General features: G+C 41.3%; 1 protein-coding gene across 1 annotated transcript in view; it reads left to right on the top strand.

The window, feature by feature from the left end:
* LOC134799410 (hemicentin-1-like) overlaps nt 1-12,607 on the top strand; it is a 209,879-nt gene that overhangs the window by 144,813 nt on the left and 52,459 nt on the right. Inside the window, exon 2 of the mRNA XM_063771804.1 lies at nt 10,111-10,243. Within this exon, the coding sequence (XP_063627874.1) occupies nt 10,111-10,243 (133 nt within the window). The remainder of the gene's footprint in view (nt 1-10,110; nt 10,244-12,607) is intronic.

The following is a 12,607-nucleotide window of genomic DNA, read 5'->3' as shown; positions in this document are numbered from 1 at the left end:
ATCCATAAGGTCGTGGGTTTGAAACGACTTGCAGCACGCGACCGATCCGCGCCCAAAACACAATCCCCGTAATAGGATGCCGTATTCACGTAATGCATATGCAGGGTATACTGCATGCCGATTGATCGATTTGGTTATTATTTTGAGGTGAGACCCGCTTAGATTTAGATAACCTATTTTCGTGTCGCGTCTGCTGCTAATTATATGGGACTTGGTATTGATTAAAGCGTTTTTGTTATTTTTGCCACATTATGAAAGAATTCATTCACATAATGGCCGTGCAATTTTACAACTTGGTGTAACTATTGTGTTCTTAGGAATTTAGATTCTGAAAAGTTGGGCACTTTTTATTATAGTTCAATCAATAGTGATTTTTAGTAGGAATAGCCTAAAATTATACGTAGCCTAATAAGGATACGTGAAGTAACGACAATAAAAAAAGTTTAAGCGTAGGTAATTTACGAGTGGGTGTGTCATCATCAATAAGAGCTATGCTCTTCTCGGTGGAGTAATCGATACTCTGCTCTTTGCTCGGTCAGCCTTTTAACTCTCTCGAGCCTCGTAGAGTAGGTGTGTATAGAAACGTAATTTGTTTATTGAACGAATCGTATCTATAAAATGTATTCGAGACTCATTTTTCACAGCGTCGATAAATCATGTTTATTTCTTTCTCAATAAAAACCATTTTCAGTCCTTTCCCGCCGCACCGCTTTCAGTCTGATCGAATCTAAAGACAACAATCTTTCTTTTTACAACGTTTCCGATCACAGACAATGGAAACACCTTAAATTTGTTCTCGAATTCTCGGCTCGTTAGCAGCCGTGTTTCTCGAATGTACCTCTAAAAAGCGACAATGAGTTTCGTGCCAGTCGATATTATATTCACTAGGCGCTCACAAATCAAAATGAACACATCACAATAGCTTCCTGGTGAATGCTGATGCTTAGGAAGCTCTTTTGTGCCGAAAATTGAGTTTTGACTTGGTTTATTCGATTTCCCACAGTTCCGTATGATGTTTAGAATGAGGCGAAGAATATTTTTGTTTAAATGTAAACTGGAAGGCGTTTTCATGGACCTTTATAGAAAAATGATTTGTTTCTTTGTGTCGTTCGCCGTGTGAGGTTCGCCGACTCTTTATATTAGAAAATGGTAGTTTATCATGCCAAGCTTGCGATAAGCTTTCTGATAATATTACGAGCTAAAGGCATTTTTACTTAAAAGTGTACTATTTACTTTTTTGAAATTCCATCAACTTTTGGGTTATTTCTACTCAGAATCACGAGGACTATCCGTTTAATAAGAAAAAAAATGTGACCCAAAAATAATTTCTGTTTTGTGACGCTTTTTCACCCTACATTTTATATAGACCGTCAAAAAACTGACACCCAAAATTTGTATATAAAACTGGGGACACTGTTTTTCTTTGTAGGTACTCGTGATTCTGAGTCTAAATAACCCAAAAGGTTTGGTTTTTCGAAAAAACTGAAAACCCAATAATACGCTAAATAAGTGACTGAGAAACATGTAGTATCTATGTTTTACGAAATAAATGTTCAGTTTCTTTATTTGCTCTTTAATAGTACAAAATCAGATCTTTCAACGGTAAAAACAATAGAAAAGTTAGTGAGAGTACTACAGACATTTATTAATATGTATCGAGGGAAAACAGTGCCCCAATTAACTCGCCGAGATAAATGTCGGCCCTAAAGCAGTAGGCAGTTGAGCCAAGAGCTTCATCTAACGCCATGGCTCTTTTTTATTAAATTACTTTCGTAATGAATAAATGTATTACACCGGGGATTCCTTTCCTCACTTTTTTTACTTCCTTATTTTATTATAAACCGTAGAACACTGTCTTATGCTTCAACGCAATGTACTTTTTTTTATCTAGGACGTAATAAATTTTATTTTCACGTTCCCTTTTAGAATTTATTCCAAAATGCAAATGTCTGGCCTCGTGGCTGTCACCCGTCTTTAAATCGCATAATGAACTGGATAAAGCTGAATGGAGGAATATTTTAATGTTTCTTGCACAAATGCCTTTGTTTATCTAATTGAGATTTATCTCTGATTCTGTCGGCCCGATTCGAACTTTAAGATACGTCAAATATTACGACTGGATACGATATTGTACTAGATATGTCAGTGTCAAAATTGACGTTTCTTCAAAAAAACGTCACTTTTGACACCGACATGTCTAAAGTGTCATTCTATGGAACTTGCTAACTATGTAAACAAAAGTCACTAGTAAATTACATTCTTGATTTAGTACTAGCGGTTGACCAAAATCAGCTGCAAATGGGGTTAAAGGTATGAAAATCGGTACAATTAATCTTTAGGCCATTTGAATCAATTTGACCCGTAGCACCAAAAAAAGAAAACAAACGGAAAGGAGTTATGACGTCATCTTTTTTTTGTATGGAAAATAAAAAAAAATTGGTCATAAACCCATCGTGTGTGGTATTAAATGAAAGGGCATTTTGAGCCGGTTCTAAATATATATCACATTATTATATTTCCGTCACTTGCATTCAATTAAAATAAAAATAATTTTCAAAACATACCAAGTTTGGGCTCCTCCAGATACGAAACCGTTGCATTATTTTTTGTAAAATATACCTCAAGTAATACCCAATATCCTCATATCTAACCCCAAGAAATTAATTTCGAAAATATTTAGTTTTAGTATTTTTTTAATTTTTTATTCTCTTTATTCAATTAGGGTCTTAGGTTAGGGTTTTACAATGTGAGTATAAAAGTAAAATATAAAAACACTTACAAAACATAACAAAAATATATAAACACATTATAAAAAACCTAACCTAGGGTGCCGCCGGCAGCGGGGCAGGGTCCAAGCTGCCGGTGGTCAGGGCCGCAGAGTGAGGAATCGACGTACTATACGCGCCGTGTCCAAAATTACCGCCTTCTGCATCTGACCCTTGATCCAACCACCCAGCGAGAGTCTCTCTAGGTGTTGGTCGAGACTCTTCGCTATGAGACCGTTCGCTGACACGACTATAGGAACAATGATCGTCGAGTCAACATCCCACATAGCGGTTATCTCGTGGGCTAAGTCTAGGTACTTGCTGGACTTGTCCTTCTCGGCCTTCACGAGATTCTCATCATGGCGTGGCGTGGTGACGTCGACGAGCACGGTCCGGCGCTGCGATCGATCTATCAGCACGATGTCAGGCTTATTGGCTACAATAGTCCTGTCAGTGATGATAGATCGATCCCAATAGAGCGTGGCACGACCATTTTCGAGAACTGGCGCAGGTGAGTACTTGTAGTACGGCACTTCGCGGTCCACAAGGCCGTATAGGAGGGCAAGCTGCTGGTGAATAATTCTGGCTACGAGGTTATGTCTGTGCAAGTACTCGCCGTTAGCAAGATGAGAACAACCGGAGATAATATGCCTGAGTGACTCTCCGGGACGGCGGCATGCCCGACAAATGTCGACCGTACCGTCCTTCAGGATATATTTCCGATAGTTGTTCGTCATCATCACTTCGTCCGCAATTGCACAGGCAAAACCCTCGGTTTCTCCGAAGAGGTCCCCGAATCGTAACCAGTTCACCGACGCGAGCAGGTCCACATCGGGTCCCGTGAGGGCCTTGTAGAACCGCCCGTGTAGCTGCTTATCCTTCCATACCGCCTTGCGGTCCTCGGTGCTTAGTACTACAGGTTTGCGCCAGTTCTCGTTCGCCAAGGAGAGCGGCGTGAGGCCCTTGTCAGCTGCCACCACATCACGATGCATCCCACACTCGTTGTTGAGGAAATAATTCCTGAGATTGTACACCTCACGGTTGTGGAGATTTTTGGCGTTTAGAAAGCCGCGACCTCCACATTTCCGTGGGATGTACAATCTCATAACAGACGAGCGTGGGTGCAACATACGGTGAGTGGTGAGCAGCTGTCGGACCCTCCGATCCAGGGCATCCAGCTCGGTCTGAGTCCACCTTAGTATGCCAAAGGAGTATGTGAGTAGAGGCATTACCCAGGCGTTGAAGGCGCGCACTTTGTTGCCTCCTGACAAAAGACTGTTGAGTACTTTTGTGAGCCGACTGAAAAAGCGCTCCTTCACCGACCGTCTAATACCCTCTTCCTCAATACCCAACGACTGTGACATGCCAAGGTATTTATAGGTTTCTGATTCAGAGATGGATCTGAAAGACATTGTCTCAGAAAGTTGTAAATTTGTTGAATTTACAACTTTCCCCCGCTGTACATGCATAACCGCACGTTTATCGACACCAAACTCCATGTTGATGGCATTACTGAAGACTTCGGTAGTTTTCAGTAGCTCCACCAAGTCTTGGCTATTTGGTGCAAATAATTTGAGATCATCCATGTACAGAAGGTGAGAAATGACTTCACCCCCTCTCCGAAGCCGGCAACCTAGTTCTAAATCCTTCAGCAAGGTACTGAGAGGATTCAGAGCTAGGCAGAACCACAGAGGACTCAGACTATCACCCTGAAATATTCCTCGCTCAATCCTTATAAAATCCTGCGGGCCAGGGCTCCCATCCCCGCCTCCTGGTTGACGAAGGACTGTGGTCCATTGCCTCATACACGCGCTTAGAAAGGCTCTTAAAGCTGTATCAACTTTATACAGCTCTAAGACCCTCTCCAGCCATGAGTGAGGCACCGAATCATAGGCCTTCTTGTAGTCAATCCAGGCTGCTGAGAGGGCCCCCCTGTTCCGCCGGATTTGTTGGCAGATGGTCATGTCTATGAGGAGGAGCTCTTTAGTACCACGGGACCCAACCCTACATCCATTTTGAGCAGAGGCCAAAATATTGTTTGCGACAATGTGCGCGTTGAATTTTGCTCTCAAAATGGATGTAAGGAGCTTGTAGAGTGTTTTTATTTTATTTTTTATTTTTACTTTATTAGGTACACTAAACAGACATCGTACAATATCATGGGTAAGTAATACAATTGCACATTATGGCTTAAATCTAGCACGAGATCCAAAACAAGTGTACACAGCATGTTTTACAATTGAGCGGAAATATTACAAACTAATTAACACCATATTCCTATAGCTACAGTGAAAAATATCACAGAAGAAATAACTATCTAAACATTACAATATAACGAGTAACGAACTTTACATTATAAAGACTATTAAACATCACTGAAACAAACTTAGAGGATTAAGGCAGATGTCATCAGTTAAGTGGGAGAAGAGGTAGGCAAGCATGTGATGGGTCTGTAGTTCTTCGCTTCCGTGGTACTACCGGACTTATAGAGCAGGAAGGTGACACCAGTTGTTAAGGAAGGTGGGGGAGAACCAAGCTCGAGGGCTTGTTGAAATTGTGCTGCCAAGCAGGAGTGTGAGCATCGGAACCATTTTAGCCAGAAGTTGTGCAATCCATCCGGCCCAGGACTTTTCCAGTTCTGGGCCGTGCGAATGGCACAACTTACGTCATCGGGGCTGATGGTGACTGCCCCCATAGGTTCGATGGACTCGCACTCACGCTCGACAACACTCATCCAACTCCCCTCGGTGTGTCCGACAGGCACTGACCAGATGCTACGCCAGAAGTCATTCATGACAGTAGCCTCCGGTGGCTGCGAGTCGGACGCACGAGGGTTGGTTTCCTCCCACTTTCGGTACATCTTCCTTTGGTCACTCTGGAAAAGACGGTTCTGCTGGAATCGGTCCACACGCTCTCTGTAGCGGCGAATACGGTTTGCCCATGCATAGACTTTCTGCTTTAGAAAGTCGATGCGCTCCGTAATGTTGGCCATGTAGTCGCGGGGCCTGATATCCGTCCCCGCGAATGCCTGGTTTACAAAGCGCATTACTCGGGGGCGATTGTTGCCCCCCCTGAAGCAGATCAGCTTTGCGATAAGAGTCCTAAAAGAGCTGATACGTCGCTCGATCCGTATTTGCCATGCGGGGGCACCCCCGGCGGTCCTAGGTGCACGTTCAGAGTCCGGAAACTTGACTCGTGCAACACGGCACGCCGCGATGGCTCCGCAATACATGATCGCGTGCGTATCATCTAAATCTTTACTAGTCCGCAAATATGGCTCTAGTAAAGCGTTTAGGGCTCCCATTAGCGCTAGATTGTGTCTATTCATAGGCAAACGTGGTAATCGTGGCCTAGTATTGGGTGTGGAGCGATACTGCGTAATCGCCTCATCCAAAGTCCTCCTCAGTTGCTCATTGGCTGTACTACTCACACTCTGCGCGAACTCCTCCTCGTCGGCACAGAGATCTACCCGCGGCGCCTCCGGTGCCTGGTCGGGTGCCGGCACCGGATCCGGCGATGTGGCGGGCGGGTCTCGCACCGAGGTGGAAGCTGCGCGAGTAGAGAGAGCCTCCAGGCGAAGCCGATCAAGTGTCGAGTCATCCAACCGCTTTAGCCGCTGGATGACTCGCACCTGATCCGATAGCCGTTGCGCAGTCACGTCGATGGTTGGTTCGAGGGCCTGAAACAGTGGAAGCATTCGGACACGGTACGCGCATAAGTCGATTCCCCCCTCTGTAGCCCCATAGTAGGCGCGCATGACGTTCTCATTCATTGTTTGAGACCATCGCATGCGACGCACTACACCACCGGCAGTGGGAACCGTGGGCGGAGCATGATGTCCCGCAGGCCCCAAGCGTGCCGGCAGCGGTGGCCGCCCGCGTCGTGCTGGTGGTCGTGGCGGCGGCGGCGGCGGCCCGCACTCGTCGCTCGACTCGCTGGTATCGGGCGCAGTGGCAAATTCATCGCCCGATGACGCTTGTGAGGAGACGGACGAGACGGGCGAGGGTGGTGGGCGTGCGTTAGTTGTGATAGACGCTTGTGAGCGCGTTTTACTCCGTGTGATCATTTCCTTCTGTCATTCGATCATTCTTTGTTGGCTAGCTTTGTACATAGTTACATTTTCGCGGTCATGAATCCCTTTGCGAAGTGTCGCATTAATGTGTAGGTAACTTTTCCACAAAAAAATTCAATAAAAATGTAATAAAAGCCAGTAAAAAACATATTTGATCACATATAAAAGGAAAATTTAGTAAAAAACGCGTCTGACGTTGACGGCGTCAAGTTTTTTTTATTTTTTTTTTAAATCTATCAATAAAACGGCCTCCTAGCCTAGTCGATAGTGACCCTGCCTATGAAGCAAGAGGTCCCAGGTTCGAATCCTGGTAAGGGCATTTATTCGTTTGTTCATCATCATCATCATCACACAAATAAATGCCCTTACCAGGGCTTGTATATATGTGTATATGGGCATTTATTTGTGTGATGATGATGATGAACATACAAATAAATGCCCTTACCAGGATTTGAACCTGGGATCTCCTGCTTCATAGGCAGGGTCACTATCGACTAGGCTAGGAGGCCGTTTCATCGATAGATTGATAGATCACAATTTGTAATAATAAAAAATTAAAAAAAAATACTAAAACTAAATATTTTCGAAATTAATTTCTTGGGGTTAGATATGAGGATATTAGGTATTACTTGAGGTATATTTTACAAAAAATAATGCAACGGTTTCGTATCTGGAGGAGCCCAAACTTGGTATGTTTTGAAAATTATTTTTATTTTAATTGAATGCAAGTGACGGAAATATAATAATGTGATATATATTTAGAACCGGCTCAAAATGCCCTTTCATTAAATACCACACACGATGGGTTTCTGACCCAATTTTTTTTATTTTCCATACAAAAAAAAGATGACGTCATAACTCCTTTCCGTTTGTTTTTTTTTTGGTGCTACGGGTCAAATTGATTCAAATGGCCTAAAGATTAATCGTGCCGATTTTCATACCTTTAACACCATTTGCAGCTGATTCCCGAATTTCAGGGTGTACCGCTATCGCTAATTGTATTCTTGACAATTTCAATATGGCGGTTTGTTTACATAGTTAGCAAGTTCCATGGAATGACACTTTAATCCATATCGTATCTAGTCGTAATATCAGACGTATCTTAAAGCTATGGAACTTGCTAACTATGTAAACAAAAGTCACTAGTAAATTACATTCTTGATTGTATTCTTGACAATTTCAATATGGCGGTTTGTTTACATAGTTAGCAAGTTCCATATGGAATGACACTTTAATCCATATCGTATCTAGTCGTAATATCAGACGTATCTTAAAGTTCGAATCGGGCCGTATTGTTCATTAAGGATTTGAACCTGGGATCTCCTGCTTCATAGGCAGGGTCACTATCGACTAGGCTAGGAGGCCGTTTCATCGATAGATTGATAGATCACAATTTGTAATAATAAAAAATTAAAAAATTAAAAAAAAATACTAAAACTAAATATTTTCGAAATTAATTTCTTGGGGTTAGATATGAGGATATTAGGTATTACTTGAGGTATATTTTACAAAAAATAATGCAACGGTTTCGTATCTGGAGGAGCCCAAACTTGGTATGTTTTGAAAATTATTTTTATTTTAATTGAATGCAAGTGACGGAAATATAATAATGTGATATATATTTAGAACCGGCTCAAAATGCCCTTTCATTAAATACCACACACGATGGGTTTCTGTCCCAATTTTTTTTATTTTCCATACAAAAAAAAGATGACGTCATAACTCCTTTCCGTTTGTTTTTTTTTTGGTGCTACGGGTCAAATTGATTCAAATGGCCTAAAGATTAATCGTGCCGATTTTCATACCTTTAACACCATTTGCAGCTGATTCCCGAATTTCAGGGTGTACCGCTATCGCTAATTGTATTCTTGACAATTTCAATATGGCGGTTTGTTTACATAGTTAGCAAGTTCCATGGAATGACACTTTAATCCATATCGTATCTAGTCGTAATATCAGCCGTATCTTAAAGCTATGGAACTTGCTAACTATGTAAACAAAAGTCACTAGTAAATTACATTCTTGATTGTATTCTTGACAATTTCAATATGGCGGTTTGTTTACATAGTTAGCAAGTTCCATATGGAATGACACTTTAATCCATATCGTATCTAGTCGTAATATCAGACGTATCTTAAAGTTCGAATCGGGCCGTATTGTTCATTAAGGCTTTGACACGATTAGAAAGGTTAAGTATTATTTACGAAACAGCTGATTAGTTACAATGAAACGCTTCGTTAATGGAGAATTTAATGCGGCTATAAGTGTACTTTTGAATGAGATATTCGACCAGATCCCATGTTTGGTTGTCTTTCAATGAGAGAATTTCACTTTTCATTGCTTCTTGCCATTTTTCGCTGTCTGGCGATTCCATAGCCTCTTTGAAAGTTTCAGGTTCCTTCGGTTTATGAAGATTTTCAACTTCTTCAGCTGCAGCCAAAATAAAATCTTCGTACCTTTTTGGAGCTGCGATGGTAGACCTGTATAATTAGAAATGAAGCAAAATTCATGAAATAAAACTATTTGTGGCTTTCCTAAGGACGTTTACTTCTGAAATTCCAACAGATATTCTGATAGAAACGTTCTTATTGCAGATGAAGCATAAGGACCCTTCTCTCATGGAAAGCCAAATTTAAACGGATTATCGCGTACCTATAATGAATTTAAAATACATCCCGACGTTTCGATCCTTTTACAGCGTTCGTGGTTAATGGGTGACTGAGGAAAATATTAATCTCCACATACAGAAATAATGAACAAAAACTATACATTTTAAGGCTATATACCTACATGCAAATTTGGTTCATACAGCTAGTTATCCCTTCAAGTGGCGGGAACCGGCTCCCGGATAATTACGTCAATTAGAAATGTGATTAATCAAAATAAGAGCTCCGCTAACAGTTTTGTGCGGAGCTCTTTTAAAGTTTCAACTACTCAAAAATGACGTATAGGGGAGACCGAGGTGAGTTGTGACAGAGGAGAGTTGTGACATTGTCGATTTTCTGGAATCTAATAACTGTTAGTGAGCTCGCAACTGTGTGCGTTTGTTAGCTCGCAACTTGAACTAACAAACGTGCGCTATTGCGACCTAGTTTTTAGTTAATAGATTCCAAAAAATCGACAATGTCACAACTCTCCTCTGTCACAACTCACCTCGGTCTCCCCTACCACTTGAATGGCTATACATTACCTTTGACATTACTTACGCACACCATGGATCCGTGATGGGTAGAGAAATACAAATAATAAAGTATTTATTTTCCATTGTTTCAGTATCCACGGTGGATGTGGACGCGGTGCTGGGCCGCACGGCGTCACTGCCGTGCGACGTTTCGCCGGACGCCGGAGAAGATCGAGTGTACATGGTGCTCTGGTTCAGAAAGGCTGGCGGGAAGCCTATATACAGGTACTTTATTTAGAGTTTATTATGTCTTATTTACTTTTTTGCGTCTTTAGTTATTTACAACTTCTTGTTTATCACATCTGTAATGTATGTCTGTAAAAATACCTTTTTTTGTAAAGGACAACAATGATTCTAGTAAAAAACCGGCCACGTGGGAGTCGGACTCACGCACGTAGGGTTCCGTACCATTACACAAAAAACGGTAAAAAAAACACGTTTGTTGTATGGGAGCCCCACTTAAATATTAATTTAATTTTGTTTTTAGTATTCGTTGTTATAGCGGCAACAGAAATACATCATCTGTGAAAATTTCAACTGTCTAGCTAATATGTTTCACGAGATACAGCCTGGTGACTTTCTTAGTAATACGGTCTCGTTTTTACCCTTTGGGTACGGAACCCTAAAAAATCCGTAAGAATATTTCAACGTTAGGAAGACAACAATTTTCAGTTTTATCGAAAATCGTTTGAAAAATAAATAAGTAAATAGGTACTCACGAAGCATCATTCGAACTCTCAAAATCTTAACTCAATTTGAGATCGATGAGCTCCGCAGCGTAAGAAAAGCAAAAATCAACGAGCTCATCGAATCACCCGTTCGTAACATAAATAATCCCGTTAAAACTATTCCCTCTTCCAGAGTAAATCCAGTTGCCGTAACGAAGCGCCGCTAGTGAGCGTAAATTGTTAGATAAGAAGGCAATTATGCTGTAAATACGTCATGAAAGCGTATTTAAATATCGTTAAGTCGGGCGTAATGAACCGTTCGGCGCCTTACACGGATGACAGGAACGAACGGGAGCTAGGTAGGTCTAGAGATGTGCCGTACCGTGGGAATTATTCTCTAGAGATTTTACGGGAATATTTCTTAAAAATGTTGATACTTACGTAAGGGAATCCGCCCGTTTATGTGATATACAGGTTGGCTAAAAAATAACTGCATTCCAGTTGCCAGGGAGGTTTTGGGATTACACTGAGCAACTTTTAAAGCTTACGTTTGTGTTTCTTACACGACTTTTAAAGAGAGAAGGACAGATTTTTAGTATTGAGTGTACTTGGGACGTCAGTCTTTCCGTGACCACAGCTGGTGCAACTCAGCTGAAACGTCGGAATTTAAGGTAAAAACAATAAAATTATATCGCTGTAGACCCCTTTGTGTAATTTAATATCTGTACAAAACGCGAGAGTTTAAAATATTATACTTGATCATCACTTAGGTATACTTCAAGAAATCTAATGCCAGGCATTATATAAACAAAAAATGTAATCTTAACCGAGTCAGTAATGTTTCCGTGGAAATGGCTGATTGAAAAATGAGTAGGTGAGTACTCAAAATATAAAATCAACAAACAATCTTGAGTTATACGTATTCCCGGGAACGTGATCATGCCAACACGACATCACTAGACAGGACCTTGCCTCATCTACCTCCCTCCCTTACTAACACACTACTTCATATGAGATAGAAGATACCGTGACACGTTTGATTCCTTAAGTTAAATCGCTTCACGGTATCCAATTAACATTTAGAAACACCTACAACGAAACACACTTAAGAACTTGTCACGAACTCGTTAGTCGAAGACTATACAGAAATAATAAATAATTATACGATTGTGTACCTTCTTCCATTGACATAAGCAAGTAAACTTTTGTTTTAAAGTCTTGGCGTGATTATTTTTAATTGGGCCAAACTTAATGTTAATAAATTGTGTGGAGGGCGTTCGTAGAATAGATGGGGGATAGTTATCAATGTCTATTTTTATTCCTTGTAAGACTTTTTACCTAAGACATTTTTAAGCAAAATAATGATACGCGGAACATACTTAACGGTAATTTTGTAAAATTGCGTAGCTCTACCTATAGGTTCTAGTTAAAAATCGAAGTATATACTAATAATCAGTAACTTACTCTTAAGACCCCTATCTGTCTTCTTCCTCGCGTTATCCCAGCATTTTGCCACGGCTCATGGCACGGTTCACGGTTCAAGAATTGACGTATACACTAGTTTTTACGAAAGCGACTGCCATAATGACCTTTAAACCCAGAGAGGAAACAAGGCCTTATTGGGAATAAGGATGACTCACGTTAGACCGGGCCGTGTCCGGGCAGGAGCTTCCGGCGCTTACTTTTCTATGACATGACAGGTGATCGTGATGCTTTCCAAACAAAACGATGCGCCGGAAGCTCCGGCCCGGACACGGCCCGGTCTAACGTGAGTCATCCGTTAGCCCGGTTTCCTGACGATGTTTTCCTTCACCGAAAAGCGACTGGTAAATTTTAATATCAACTGATATTTCGTACATAAGTTCCGAAAAATTCACAGATTTCGTGCCTCACACGACTATCGAGCACATTGGAAATGAAT

Source organism: Cydia splendana, chromosome 18 (genome assembly GCF_910591565.1).
Source record: "Cydia splendana chromosome 18, ilCydSple1.2, whole genome shotgun sequence".
NCBI lineage: Eukaryota > Metazoa > Arthropoda > Insecta > Lepidoptera > Tortricidae > Cydia > Cydia splendana.
This window is presented reverse-complemented; position numbering and strand designations above follow the sequence as displayed.